At 39.0% G+C, this 16,364-nt stretch overlaps 1 protein-coding gene across 3 annotated transcripts in view; it reads right to left on the bottom strand.

The window, feature by feature from the left end:
• LEO1 (LEO1 homolog, Paf1/RNA polymerase II complex component) overlaps nucleotides 1-16,364 on the bottom strand; it is a 49,089-nt gene that overhangs the window by 17,159 nt on the left and 15,566 nt on the right. For all 3 annotated transcript variants that reach the window (XM_079913747.1, XM_079913748.1, XM_079913749.1), the window contains exons 3-6: nucleotides 15,329-15,433; nucleotides 11,326-11,420; nucleotides 10,213-10,358; nucleotides 9,422-9,506 (exon numbers count right to left, since the gene is read on the bottom strand). In XM_079913747.1, the coding sequence (XP_079769873.1) occupies nucleotides 9,422-9,506; nucleotides 10,213-10,358; nucleotides 11,326-11,420; nucleotides 15,329-15,433 (431 nt within the window). The remainder of the gene's footprint in view (nucleotides 1-9,421; nucleotides 9,507-10,212; nucleotides 10,359-11,325; nucleotides 11,421-15,328; nucleotides 15,434-16,364) is intronic.

Here is a 16,364-nt window from a genome sequence, read left to right as displayed (position 1 = left end):
GGGTAAGGAAAAAAAAAAGCACCTTATGAAAATAAAAACACCAGGTTTGAGCAGGTTTAGAGTCTAACTTTATGTTAACTTTATGGGGTGGGTCGGGGGTAGGAGGTGGTTTGGGGTTGGGGAGAGGCAGCACCAGGCAGATGTGGAAAATATTCAACGGCTTCCTAAAATGAAAACTACTGTTACTGAAATTGAAAACTCAATGGGGGCTTCCCTGGTGGCACAGTGGTTGAGAATCCGCCTGCCAATGCAGGGGACATGGGTTCAATCCCTGGTCCAGGAAGATCCCACGTGCTACGGAGCAACTAAGCCCATGCACCACAACTACTGAGCATGTACTCTACAGCGCATGAGCCACAACTACTGAGCCTGTGTGCCACAACTACTGAAGCCCATGTGCCCTAGTGCCCGTGCTCCTCAACAAGAGAAGCTACCGCAATAAGAAGCCTGTGTACTGCATCAGAGAGTAGCTCCCGCTCTCTGCAACTAGAGAAAGCCCGCATGCAGCAATGAAGACTCAATGCAGCCAAAAATAAAATTAATTAATTTTAAAACACAAAACAAAACTCAATGGGACTTCCAGGAAAATACAGCACACTAAATCCACATAGTTTATCCCTGCTGCATCCTGGAAACACACTAAAATGACAGTAAAGAATTAAAAAAGGATAAACTCACGAGGATAAAGAAAATGTGAATTAAGATGGCATCAAAGAGAAGCCAACATTTTGAAAACCGATAGATCTAAGCCCAAGCTTCCCTCTGCCTCTGCCCTCATCACTGACCCTAACAGCACCTGCTCCCACTCCCAGTTAAGATTTTCTGGATCTCCTCTGTTAACTGCAACTGTCTTTACAACTGAGTCCTAATGTTTTCCCTCCAGTTTCCCCCTTTACTTCTTTATTCCTCACTATATAAACAAACAACTATGAAGCTGGCTGATTAAAAACTCGATAATATTCATGAATTAAATATTATGTCAAATCTGAGATTTGTTTCCAAATAGTCTGGGTAAGGTGGGGTGGGGAATACAGATGAAACAAGATGTCCAACCTGACAACCACTGAAATGAGAGATGGGTACATGAGATTTTATTATACTGTTCTCATTATATCTGTATATGTTTAAAATTTTCCTGAATAAAGGAAACAAAACGAAATGATCTGTCACAATTCCTGCCTTCCCTCTCATACAAAATAGGTTAGCCACATACAAGTATGAAGACACATATGGGCCATTATCAACTGAGAAGCCACTTTGAAAAATGCTTCCTATTATATAAGGTGATTCAAATAATGATGCTATGAAAGGATAAAACACTCCTAGGTCTTACCCTACTGGGATGAAAGACACATCAAAGTACTTCTAAAGCCAGAGGACCTCATAGAGGTACATAAACTGTACCTGGTTCTTTGCCCATTAAAGAGTTAATTATACCACCAACTGACTCTTTAAAAATGGTCAGCCTAGGGCTTCCCTGGTGGTGCAGTGGTTGAGAGTCCGCCTGCCGATGCAGGGGACACAGGTTCATGCCCCAGTCCGGGAAGATCCCACATGCCACGGAGCGGCTGGGCCCGTGAGCCATGGCCGCTGAGCCCGCGTATCTGGAGCCTGTGCTCCGCAACGGGAGAGGCCACAACAGTGAGAGGCCCACATACCAGGGAAAAAAAAAAAAAAAAAAAGGTCAGCCTAGTCCCTAGAACGTCACTCAAGAAACCAAGCGTCCACGGTTATTTTCCATCACACACCAAGGTTTTGAAAAACAATCTGGAGAGATTGGTTCCAGATGGTGGAGTAGAAAGACGTACGCTCACTCCTTCTTGCGAGAGCACCAGAATCACAACTAACTGCTGAACCATCATCAACAGGAAGACACTGGAAGTCACCAAAATAGATATCCCACATCCAAAGACAAAGGAGAAACCACAATGAGATGGGAAGAGGGGCGCAATCACAATAAAATCAAATCCCATAACTGCTGGGTGGTTGACTCACAAACTGCAGAACAATTATACCACAGAAGTCCACCCACCGGAGTGAAGGTTCTGAGCCCCACATCAGACTTCCCAACCTGGGGGTGTGACAACGGGAGGAGGAATTCCCAGATAATCAGACTTTGAAGGCTAGCAGGATTTGACTGCAGGACTTCAACAGGACTGGGGGAAACAAAGACTCCACTCTTGGGGGGCACACTCAAAGCACTGTGCACACTGGGACCCAGGGGAAGGAGCAGTGACCCCACAGGAGACTGAACCAGACCTATCTGCTAGTGTTGGAGGGTCTCCTGCAGAGGCAGGGGGCGCTGTGGCTCACCGCTGGGACAAGGGCACTGGCAGCAGAAGTTCTGGGAAGTACTCCTTGGCGTGTGCCCTCCTGGGGTCTGCCATTAACCCCACCAAAGAGCCCGGGTAGGCCCCAGTGTTGGTTCACCTCAGGCCAAACAACCAACAGGGAGGGAACTCAGCCCCACCCATCAGCAGACAAGCAGACTAAAGTTTTACTGAGCTCTGCCTGTGAGAGCAACACCCAGCTCTACCCACCACCAGTCCCTCCCATCAGGAAGCTTGCACAAGTCTCTTAGACAGCCTCATCCACCAGAGGGCAGACAGCAGAAGCAAGAAGAACTACAATCCTGCAGCCTGTGGAACGAAAACCACATTCACAGAAAGACAAAATGAAAAGGCAGAGGGCTATGTACCAGATGAAGGAACAAAGATCGAGAAGATGCAAGAAATGTTTAATGAAGACCTAGAAGAATTAAAGAACAAATAAACAGAGATGAACAATACAATAACTGAAATGAAAAATACACTAGAAGGAATCAGTAGCAGAATAACTGAGGCAGAAGAATGGATAAGTGACCTGGAAGACAGGATGGTGGAATTCACTGCCATGGAACATAATAAAGAAAGAAGAATGAAAAGAAATGAAGACTGCCTAAGAGATCTCTGGGACAACATTAAACCCACCAACATTCACATCATAGGGGTCCCAGAAGGAGAAGAGAGAGAAAGGACCTGAGAAAATATTTGAAGAGATTATAGTTGAAAATTTCCCTAACATGGGAAAGGAAATAGCCATCCAAGTCCAGGAAGTGCAGAGAGTCCCTGGCAGGATAAACCCAAGGAGAAACACACCGAGATGCATAGTAATCAAATTGGCAAAAATTAAAGACAAAGAAAAATTATTAAAAGCAACAAAGTTAAAGCGACAAATAACATACAAGGGAACTCCCATAAGGTTAACAGCTGATTTCTCAGCAGAAACTCTGCAAGCCAGAAGGAAGTGGCACGATATATTTAAAGTGATGAAAGGGAGGAACCTACAACCAAGATTACTCTACCCGGCAAGGATCTCGTTCAGATTCAACAGAGAAATCAAAAGCATTACAGACAAGCAAAAGCTAAGAGAATTCAGCACCATCAAACCAGCTTTACAACAAATGCTAAAGGAACATCTCTAAGAGGGAAAAACAAGAGAAGAAAAGGACCTAAAAAAACTAACCCAAAACAATTAAGAAAATGGTAAAAGGAACATACATATTGATAATTACCTTAATTGTGAATGGATTAAATGCTCCAACCAAAAGACACAGGCTTGCTGAATGGATACAAACACAAGACCCATATATATGCTGTCTACAAGAGACCCACTTCAGACCCAGGGACACATACAGACTGACAGTAAGGGGATGGAAAAAGATATTCCATGCAAATGGAAATCAAAAGAAAGCTGGAGGAGCAATACTCATATCAGATAAAATAGACTTTAAAATAAAGAATGTTACCAGAAAAGGAAGGAAGAGAAAAGGAAGGACACTACATAATGATCAAGGGATCAATCCAAGAAGAAGATATAACAATTATAAATATATATGCACCCAACATACGAGCACCTCAATACATAAGGCAACTGCTAACAGCTATAAAAGAGGAAATTGACAGTAACACAATAATAGGGGGTACTTTAACACCTCACTTACACCAATGGGCAGATCATCCAAACAGAAAATTGATAAGAAAACACAAGCTGTAAATGACACAACAGACCAGATAGATTTAATTGGTATTTATAGGACATTCCATCTAAAAACAACAGATTACACTTTCTTCTCAAGTGTATGTGGAACATTCTACAGGAGAGATCACATCTTGGGTCACAAATCAAGCCTTGGTAAATTTAAGAAAACTGAAATCATATAAAGCATCTTTTCCGACCACAACGCTATGAGGTTAGAAATCAATTACAGGGGAAAAAAACATAAAAAACACAAACACATGGAGGCTAAACAATATGTTACTAAATAACCAAAAGATCACTGAAGAAATCAAAAAATACCTAGACACAAATGACAACAAAAACACAACAATCCAAAATCTATGGGATTCAGCAAAAACAGTTCTAAGAGGAAAGTTTATAGCAATTCAATCCTACCTCAAGAAACAAGAAAACTCTCAAATAAACAATCTAACTTTACACCTAAAGGAACTAGAGAAAGAATAAACAAAACCCAAAGTTAGCAGAAGGAAAGAAATCATAAAGATCACATCAGAAATAAATGAAAAAGAAATGAAGGAAACGATAGCAAAGATCAATAAAACTAAAAGCTGGTTCTCTGAAAAGATAAACAAAATTGATAAACCATTAGCCAGACTCATCAAGAAAAAAGGGAAGGGCTTCCCTGGTGGCGCAGTGGTTGGGAGTCCGCCTGCCGATGCAGGGGACACGGGTTTGTGCCCCGGTCCGGGAGGATCCCACATGCCGCGGCACGGCTGGGCCCGTGAGCCATGGCCGCTGAGCCTGCGCGTCCGGAGCCTGTGCTCCGCAACGGGAGAGGCCACAACAGTGAGAGGCCCACGTACCGCAAAAAAAAAAAAAAAAAAAAGAAAAAGGGAAAAGACTCACATCAATAGAATTAGAAATGAAAAAGGAGAAGTAACAACTGACACTGCAGAAATACAAAGGATCATGAGAGATTACTACAAGCAACTATATGCCAATAAAATGGACAACCTGGAAGAAAAGGACAAATTCTTAGAAAGGTATAATCTTCCAAGACTGAACCAGGAAGAAATAGAAAATATGAACAGACCAATCACAAGCACAGAAATTGAAACTGTGATTAAAAATCTTCCAGCAAACCAAAGTCCAGGACCAGATGGCTTCACAGGTGAATTCTATCAAACACTTAGAGAGGGGCTAACACCCATCCTTTTCAAACTCTTCCAAAAAATTGCAGAGGAAGGAACACTCCCAAACTCATTCTACAAGGCCACCAACCCTGATACCAAAAGCAAAGATACTACAAAAAAAGAAAATTACAGACCAATATCACTGATGAATATAGATGCAAAAATCCTCAACAAAATACTAGTAAACAGAATCCAACAACACATTAAAAGGATCATACACCATGATCAAGTGGGATTTATCCCAGGGATGCAAGGATTCTTCAATATATGCAAATCAACCAATGTGATATACCATATTCACAAATTGAAGAAGAAAAACCATATGATCACCTCAATAGATGCAGAAAAAGCTTTTGACAAAATTAAACATCCATTTATGCTAAAAACTGTTCAGAAAGTGGGCACGTAGGGAACCTACCACAACATAATAAAGGCCATGTATGACAAACCCACAGCAAACATCATTCTCAATGGTGAAAAACTGAAAGCATTGTCTCTAAGATCAGGAACGAGACAAGGATGTCCACTCTTGTCACTATTATTCAACACAGTTTTGGTAGCCATGGCAATGAGAGAAGAAAAAGAAATAAAAGGAATACAAATTGGAAAAGAAGTAAAACTGTCACTGTTTGCAGATGACATGATACTATACACAGAGAATCCTAAAGATGCCACCAGAAAACTACTAGAGCTAATCAATGAATTTGGTAAAGTTGCAGGATACAAAATTAATGTACAGAAATCTCTTGCATTCCTATACACTAACAATGAAAGATCTGAAAGAGAAATTAAGGAAACAATTCCATTCACCACTGCAACAAAAAGAATAAAATACCTAGGAATGAACCTACCTAAGGAGGTAAAAGACCTGTACTCAGAAAACTATAAGACACTGATGAAAGAAATCAAAGATGACCTAAATAGATGAAGAAGATATACCATGTTCTTGGATTGGAAGAATCAATACTATGAAAAGGACTATACTACCCAAAGCTATCTACAGATTCAATGCAATCCCTATCAAATTACCAATGGCATTTTTTACAGAACTAGAACAAAAAACATTAAAATTTGTATGGAGACACAAAACACCCTGAATAGCCAAAGCAATCTTGAGGGGAAGAAAACGGAGCTGGAGGAATCAGACTCCCTGACTTCACACTATACTACAAAGCTACAGTAATCAAGACAAAATGGTACTGGCTCAAAAACAGAAATATAGATCAATGGAACAGGTTAGAAAGCCCAGAGATAAACCCACACACCTATGGTCAACTAATCTATGATAAAGGAGGCAAGGATATACAATGGAGAAAAGACAGTCTCTTCAATAAGTGGTGCTGGTGAAACTGGACAGCTACATGTAAAAGAATGAAATTAGAACACTCCCTAACACCACACACAAAAATAAACTCAAAATGGATTCGGGATCTAAATGTAAGATCAGATACTATAAAACGCTTAGAGGAAAACATAGGCAGATCATTCTATGACATAAAGCACAGCAAGATCCTTTTTGACCCACCTCCTAGAGAAATGGAAATAAAAACAAAAATAAACAAATGGGACCTAATGAAACCTAAAAGCTTTTGCACAGCAAAGGAAACTATAAACAAGATGAAAAGACAATGCTCAGAATGGGAGAAAATATTTGCAAATGAATCAACAGACAAAGGATTAATCTCCAAAATATATAAACAGCTCAATATTAAAAAAACAAACAACCTAATCAAAAAAATGGGCAGAAGACCTAAATAGACCTTTCTCTAAAGAAGACATACAGATGGCCAAGAGGCACATGAAAAGCTGCTCAACATCACTGATTATTAGAGAAATGCAAATCAAAACTACAGTGAGGTATCACCTCACACTGGTTAGAATGGGCATCATCAGAAATTCTACAAACAACAAATGCTGGACAGGGTGTGGAGAAAAGGGAACTCTCTTGCACTGTTGGTGGGAATGTAAATTGATACAGCCACTATGGAGAACAGTATGGAAGTTCCTTAAAAAACTAAAAGTAGAATTACCATATGACCCAGCAATCCCACTACTGGGAAAAGAGAAAAGCATAATTCAAAAAGACACATGCACCCCAGTGTTCATTACAGCACTATTTACAATAGCCAGGTCATGGAAGGAACCTAAATGTCCATCAACAGATGAATGGATAAAGAAGACGAATGGTACATATATACAATGGAATATTACTCAGCCATAAAAAGGAACGAAACTGGGTCATTTGTAGAGATGTGGATGGACCTAGAGACTGTCATACAGAGTGAAGTAAGTCAGAAAGAGAAAAACAAATATAGTATATTAACACATATATGTGCAATCTAGAAAAATGGTACAGATGAACCAGTTTCCAAGGCATAAATAAAGACAATGATGTAGAGAACAAACATATGGACACCAAGGGGGGAAAGCATAGGGGCGGGGTGGAAGGGGAGGATGAATTGGGAGATTGGGATTGACGACATATATACACTAATATGTATAAAATAGATAACTAATAAGAATCTGCTGTATAAAAAATAAATAAAATTTTTTAAAATAAAAAAGTCTGTTATATACTGACATTTTGTACTCTAAGCACCAAGGTTTTAGAGTAAACTACTTATTTCTAAACTCTGATGCCTACACTACAGTCTGATTTACATGGTCTTAAAATACAGATACATTGACACTTGCTGATGTATCATGACAGAACGTGAGGGGAAAATGCAAAAATCAATAAAAAGTACACAAATAAGGCACTATCACATTAATTTATATAAATGGTGAGAAAGAAAGGCAACAGAATAATGCCAGAGGTACTAAAACAGGCTTGAAAAATTCACAGTGCTCAGCCTAAATCAACAGATACACATGTTCTGAGGAAAGATATTAAGAGATAACCTAATGGAGACCAGGGTGGGGTTTGGGGTGGGGAAGCAAGGGGAAGAACAGCAAAACCTCAAAAACAGTCTAAGTACTATTCTTATTAATTGTCTGACCTTGACCAAGTTAATGGTGCCTGTTTATCTCCATTTTTTCATTTGATTTGCATTTCCATTAAGAGGGAGGAGTAACGACATTTCACTGAAAAGCTTTGGAAGCCCATGGATTTTAGGGAAACCATCATATATCAAGGTTCTTTAGGTGCTTGTGGATCTATCACACTTGAAGATACGGAATTACTCTAAAATTTCAGCCCCTGAATTCAAAGAATGCCAGACTGCCACTTCTTAATATTTTAACACCATGTACAACATCCACCAGGAAAAAAAAAAAAAAGTATTTACAGGAAATTCTTCAGATTTAAGAATTTTAAATGCATAGCTCCGATTTCAGTATCATGAGTTCAACTGGTTCCTGGTTTTTGTTTTTTAATTAATTAATTTATTTATCTATTTTTGGCTGCATTGGGTCTCCGTTGCTGCACACGGGCTTTCTCTAGTGCGGCAAGCTGGGGCTACTCTTCATTGCAGTGCGTGGGCTTCTCATTGCGGTGGCTTCTCTTGGTGCAGAGCACGGGCTCTAGGTGCGTGGGCTTCAGTAGTTGTGGCACGTGGGCTCAGTAGTTGTGGCTCAAGGGCTCTAAAGCGCAGGCTCAGTAGTTGTGGCGCACAGGCTTAGTTGCTCCACGTCATGTGGGATCCTCCCAGACCAGGGATCGAACCCATTTCCCCTGCATTCTCAGACAGATTCTTAATCACTGCCCCACCAGGGAAGTCCTAACTGCTCCTTGTTCTTTGCTACAACTCAGCTCTAAAGCATCTGCTTAAACTTACATCCTCCTTGATTAAAGGAAGATTAGAGGCCGTCCTTAGATAGAGGTAACCAGATAGTACAAGGTATCAAAGAGAAGCATTAGGAATTTAGTACAATAAAAATCTCTTCTAATAGTGAACAAGAACAATCGGAAGAATACAAAGACAGCCATCACAGTACGTATGGCGGTAGCTGCTCTAAACACCAAACCCCAGTACAACTTATTCTGAAGAAAGTAGCTAATAACTTTTTTAAAGCATCAAAAAAGTTTAACACTGAGAAAAGTAACAGAAAAGTGACACCTTTTACAGAGAAAAAGCTACATATTTTCTTTCTAAAGATATTCTGAAAAGGTAGATAATTTGTTTGTTGATAAAACAAGAAACATAAAAAATCATTTTCATAAGCTCAAGTCCCAAGTTAATATTCCCAGGTTTTACTTTATAAAAGAAAAAAAAAGCACAGAATAGTACCTTTAACTTTAACCTGGTTCTACCTTCTTCATCCAGCATTTCCTCATCTTCAAATTCATCTTCATAATATTGAGGATCAAAAGGTCTACAAATTGTTTTTAAAATAAACTATTAATCACATTTTGTAAGAAATATCATTACTGTTATATAATGCAACTCTAAAAAATCACAATAATTAAAAATCATAATGGTCAACTATAAGGAAGCATTCAAATTACTGTACCTTCTTGAAATTTGGTGTTAATACATATTGCATGAAATAAAGTGCAAGCAAGGCTAAATATTCAAACTATTCTTTATTCTTATATGTCTTCCGAAGAGTAGACCACACATACTCTAGCTTTCCACATCATTTTGCTTAGGGAAAAAATTTTAAATTACATGTTACTTAGTGAATAATACCCATCAACACTGTTTAACCGTCCAAAACCATTAGTTTTTCTAGATCCACAATGACTGCTACAGTAGACACTGGCAGTTTCTCTAGCAAACTTCACCACTCTCAATTCCAGCTTTTTCAGGGATCCATTAGTCAGAAACAACCAAAGACTTGTGGTGTCTGTTAATTCATAAGAAATACCAGACTGCTAAAAACAATTACAAGCATTAAAAGTCTCCTTTACCAATAGTCCATACTTTTTCTATCACAGTATATACTTGATTTATTTTTTCAGAGCTACATAACCAGTTTTCCATTTTGTGATTAGTCAACTCATACAAAATAAGAAAAATATCAACATACTACATATCTCTATCCAACATTAAAAAACACTATTAACTGATCCCCTTACCTGGGCTCTACACTGAGGAAGTTGGGCAGCTTAACAAAATACAAGTCATTTCCTAAATCAGTGTTTACTTTGGGTATTTCTACTTCTATTCTGGTCTCAGGAATTGGCTCCTCCTCCTGTTGATCCTGAGGCAATCCATTTTCATCCTAGTAAAAGAGTCACAGAATTTTAGATCTTGATGGGACCTTAGAGGTGGTCTAGCTCAACTTCCACACTTTAATTGCTTAGGCAGATAAGAAGTATAATGAGACATGACTTTAGGGCTAACATCCATCCCTACCAACCAACTCCCCAAAAACCTCATGCAAAACAAGATCTGTTTGAAGGCATCAATATAAGAAAATATCTCTTTTGTGATAAATCTACCTTCCACATATTCACTGATAGAAGTGTGAAATTAATCAGCACTTCAATATGAAGTCACTCTATCAATTAAAATCAGAGAAGATTATCAACAAAACACAAAAAACATTTAAACCAATGGTTCTCAATTCACAGGTCCTTGCAGTCGAGTCTCTTAAGGTATGGCGCTAACCTCATGCTGGGCAGTTCTTTTTCTTTCTTTCTTTCTTTCTTTTTCTTATCCATTTTTTCCCAGTGATAACATCTTGCAAAACTATAGAGCAAAATCACAACCAGGAGACTGACCCTGATACAGGCAGACACAGGACATTTCCATCACCACAAAGATTCATGCTGCCCTTTTACAGCCACATCCACTTCCCTCTTGCCCTCATCCCTCCTTAATCTCCATTAATCTCTTCTCCATTTCTCCAATTCTGTCACTTCAAGAATGTTATATAGGTGAATCCATACAGTATGTAACCTTTTGGGACTGGCTTTTTCTCCCTCAGCGTAATTCCCTGGAACTTCATCCAAGTTGCTAACGTATATCAATAGTTAAATCCTTTTCGTTGCTCAGTAGTATTCCGTGGATGGATGTGCCATGGCAGTTATTTCTAATCCTCCTTATAACCAAGTGTTCCCTAATTAACTGAGAATGTCATCTGTTTGTTGTATTTTCATACTGCAATTCATTTATCGACTTCCTCTTCCCAGCATAGAAGACAGATTTAATACCCTCCTCCAATTCTCACTGGTAATTCTACTTACAACAGGCTGTCCTGGAGTGGGTGGTTTATCTTCCCCATCACTCCCTGAAGATATATCATCTGCACCTCCAAAGAGATCCATGGTTCCACTATTATCTTCCATATAGGAGAAAAAAATGCTTAGTATTAATATCTATAACAATGATTCTTCAAAGCTATCACTTCAACATATTCCCAAGGTTTCTAGACCAAGCACCCAGAAACCACTCAAACACAACTCTGAGCCTGGCTCTCAAAGATCTGACAAGAATGTCTGTGGAGAGGGAAGGGGGCAAATCCAGTGAAGGGCAAAGCTGCACAGGAGGCACTCCTTTCTCCCTTCACTCACTGCATCCTTGTTCTTCCACTTTCCTCTATTCCCCAGGAGCCCAAAAATATCCTCCTACAATCTAGATACTCAAATTTGGGGCTTAAGCACTCTCCACAGGCCTATTCTCTATAGAGTCCCTCAAGTTTTAAAATTACAGGTCCATGTCTACCCAGGTCCCCCTCCTCTCAAGCAGAACTTCACCAAGGTATAGGCAAAACAACAACATCAACAACCATCTGTAATAAATCAATAAATCAAGGTGGGATAGTAGAGGAGGTGACAGGAAGATAGGAAGGCAGTCAAAAAGAAGACTGCTTGAAATTGGGGTTATAAAAGAGTTATGATTATTGGTAATGACATGATCTAGGATAAAACCATGGGAGTGAGTTACTGAGACAAGGTGAAGGACAGATCACTGAAAAAGAAGAGGCAACAAAAAAAAAAGAAGAGGCAACCTATTAGAATGGCCAAAATTCAGAACCCTGACAACACCAAATGCTGACAAAAATGTGGAGCAACAGGAACTCTCATTCACTGATGGTGGGAATGCAAAATGGTACACCCACTTTGGAGGACAGTCTGGCAGTTTCTTACCAAACTAAACATACTCTTAGCACATGCCCCAGAAATTGTGCTCCTTGGTATCTGCCCAAAGGATCTGCAAATTTACATCCACACGAAAACTTGCACACGAATGTTTATAGCAGCTTTACTCATAACTGCCAAAACTCAGAAGCAACCAAGATGTTCTTCAGTAGGTGAATGGATAAACTGGTACTTCCAGACAATGGAATACAGGAACACCTCGGAGACATCTTGGGTTTGGTTCCAGACCACCACAATAAAGTGAACATTGCAATAAAGTAAGTCACATGAAATTTTTGGTTTCCCAAGGCATATAAAAGTTGTATTTACACTATGCAGTAGTCTATTAGGTGTGCAAATGCATTATGTCTAAAAAAATGTACATATCTTAATTTTAAAACACTTTAAATTTTAAAATTATTTAAAAATTATGAAATATTTTATTCCTAAAAAATGCTAACTATCATCTGAGCCTTCAGTGAATCATAATCTTTTTGCTGGTGGAGGGTTTGAAATATCACAAGAATTATCAAAATGTGACACAGAGATATGACATAAGCAAAAGCTGTTAGAAAAATGGCGCCAACAGACTTGCTCAATGCACAGTTATCACAAACCTTCAATTTGCAAAGGACACAGTATCTGAGACGCACAATAAACTGAAGTGCTATATTACAAGGTATGCCTACATTACTCAGTGCTAAAAATAAATGAGCTGTAAAACCATGAACGACATGGAGGACACTTAAATACATATTACCAAGTGAAAGAAGCCAATCTAAAAAGGCTACTTACTATATGATTCCAACTATGACATTCTGGAAAAGGCAAAACTATGGAGACAGTAAAAAGATCATTGGTTGCCAGAGGTTAGGCAGGAGGGAGGGATGAACAGGCAGAGCACGGAGAATTTTAGGACAGTGAAACTATTCTGTATGACATGAAGATGGTGGATCCATGTCATACATTTTTCCAAACCCATAGAATGTACAATACCAAGAAGTGAACTGTAATGTAAACTATGGGTTTTGGGTGATTACAATATGTCATTGTAGGTTCATCAATTGTAACAAATGTACCATTCTGTTGGAGGACGTTGATAGTGGGGCAAGCTATGCATGAGTGGGGGCAGGGCATATATGAGAAATCTCTTGCCCTCCGTTTTCCTGCAAACCTTAAACTGCTCTAAAAAAATTTTTTTTTTTTAAAAAAAGAGGAGGAAGGAGGAAGGTCACAAGTATTGAAAAGTTCATCTATATGATAAAATCACCAAAACTACAACTCCATCCAGCAACACTCACACGTCCCCACTTGATTATTTTCTTCTTAGGTCTTATCACCATCTAACATTTAATTTACTTATTGTGCTATTATTCTCCCTACCTTACACTGATCCCACCAGAATATGGGTTCTACAAGGGAGAAGTCTTTATCTGTTTTGATTATTGCTACATTCTGAGTGCAGAATAGTACTAGTACAAAGCAGATTCTCAATAAATAACTGTAAACAGATAAAATAATTAATATATCTAATTCTCACAACAACGCTGTTACGTGGTTAGCATCACCTCCTTCTTACAGATCAGAAAATTTAAGTGTAGTAAGTAATTAATTTGACCAAAATCATATAGTTGGAAAGTGCAAAGAACCACAAAGATTCTAACTTGGATCATCTGATTCCGAAGTCCATGTACATAGATCTAAAGATCTTTAAGTAAACCCCAGAGCTTGTTCTGTCCAGCTCTCTCCTTTTCTCTCTAGTTGACTCTCTAAATGTTTCCTTTAGTTATGCTGTTACTTGTGATAATTTATATAAACTATTTAACATTAATGCCTAATTACCATTCAGCACAAAATGGTTGTGCATATCAAACTTATGTTTGCTGTAACTTTTATACTAACATCTTATCTTTACTGTATAGTAATTAGCCATTTGAAACATAGTCACATGAAGAGGTGAACAGGTAGATCTTTTAACCTTACAACAAACCCACCTTACCTAACACTGGGTTTTTATAAACTCTTCATCTAAACCAGAGCTTGGGGACTTCTCTGGTGGCACAGTGGTTAAGAATCCGCCTGCCAGTGCAGGGGACACAGGTTCAATCCCTGGCGGGAAGATCCCACGTGCCAAAGAGCAACTAAGCCCATGCGCCACAACTACTGAGCTTATGCTCTAGAGCCTGAGAGCCACAACTACTGAAGCCCGTGCACCTAGAGCCCGTGCTCTGCAACAAGAGAAGCCACTGCAATGAAAAGCCCACACACCACAATGAAGAGTAGCCCCCGCTCGCCGCAACTAGAGAAAGCCTGCCCACAGCAAGAAAGACCCAATGCAGCCAAAAATAAATAAATTAATTAATTTAAATAAATAAATCATAGCTTGAAGAATATGGTTCTTCATCTGATATTAACCTATTAAGAACTTAAGAACAAGCTAACAGGCTTCCCTGGTGGCGCAGTGCTTAAGAATGCGCCTGCCAATGCAGGGGACACGGGTTCGAGCCCTGGTCCGGGAAGATCACACATACCGCAGAGCAACTAAGCCCATGTGCCACAACTACTGAGCCTGCGCTCTAGAGCCTGCGAGCCACAACTACTGAGCCCGCATGCCACAACTACTGAAGCCTGCGTGCCTAGAGCCTGTGCTCTGCAACAAGAGGAGCCAACACAATGAAAAGCCCACGCACCGCAACGAAGAGTAGCCCCTGCTCACCACAACCAGAGAAAGCCTGCATGCAGCAACGAAGACCCAACACAGCCAAAAATAAATAAATTTACTAAAAAAAAAAAAAAGAACAAGCTAACAAGCTGCGCTGGAACTGTCATTATTCAAACCAAAGAATGGACATTGCCATCTCCACCTCAACCAGAGCCTCAGCCCCTAATAGCAGATTCACTCTGACTATAAATGAAGCAGGTTCTTCAACTAATTAAGTGCAAGCAGTTTCTAATATCTGTACAACTTGCCTGTGTACACTAAATGTATCCACACTCTCTTCTGTGCGTCTTGCAGTCTGGGGCCAGTGCCCAGGGTTGGGAATGCACTACAGCTAAATGCAGAGAGAGGGATGGAAATACAGATATATAAAAGAAGTAATTTGAGTACCTTTTGGTACCTCAGTGTCACTATCTGCTTCTGAATCAGATGCAATTGCATTCTTGCGTTTCATTCGTAAAACTTCATCTTCACTATCACTGCCTCTTGCAGATTCTGTAAGAGGAGAATCAGAAGATCTGCATAATCACAGTCATATCATTACTTAGAATTTTGTGTTTTAAAAGCAACATTAGGAAAATAAATAAATAAATAAAAGCAACATTAGGGATAAACAAACTGTGGTACACCCATACAATGGAAAACTACTCAGTAATAAGTAAGAATGAACTACTGATACATGTAACGATTTGGGTAAGTCTCAAATGCATTACACTAAGTGAAAGAAAAAAGGTTACATACTGTATGATTCCATTTATATGATGACATTCTCAAAAAGACAAAACTACAGTGACAGAACAGAGCAGTAGTTTTCAAGGGTCACAGGTGGGGAAGTATATAACTACAGAAGGTATAGAATGAGGGAGTTTTCTAGGGTGACAGAACTATTCTGTATCTTGACTGTGGTGGTGGTTACACAAATCTATACATGCATTGACACTAACAGAACTGTACATACACACACAAAAATCAACTTACTATAGTAAATTTTAAAATAAAATTAATAAAAGGAACATTGGTTTCTGTAAGCAGAAAAACTTGGGAGAATGCAAAAAGCAGTACTGAAACTTATAATTAAATTTATATACCACTCATTACAGAAGAAAAAAAAGAGGTAAAAAATATTGCAATGGAAGAGACAAATATATCTGGATGGTACAATTATTTACCTAATTGTAAACTTCAAACATGGACCACTATAATAAAGAAGATGTGGCACATATATACAATGGAATATTACTCAGCCATAAAAAGAAACGAAATTGAGTTATTTGTAGTGAGGTGGATGGACCTAGATACTGTCATACAGAGTGAAATAAGTCAGAAAGAGAAAAACAAATACCGTATGCTAACACATATATATGAAATCTAAAAAAAAAAAAAATGGTCATGAAGAACCTAGGGGCAGGATGGGAATAAAGATGCA

The sequence above is a fragment of the Stenella coeruleoalba genome, assembly GCF_951394435.1.
Source record: "Stenella coeruleoalba genome assembly, chromosome: 2".
Classification (NCBI taxonomy): domain Eukaryota; kingdom Metazoa; phylum Chordata; class Mammalia; order Artiodactyla; family Delphinidae; genus Stenella; species Stenella coeruleoalba.
This window is presented reverse-complemented; position numbering and strand designations above follow the sequence as displayed.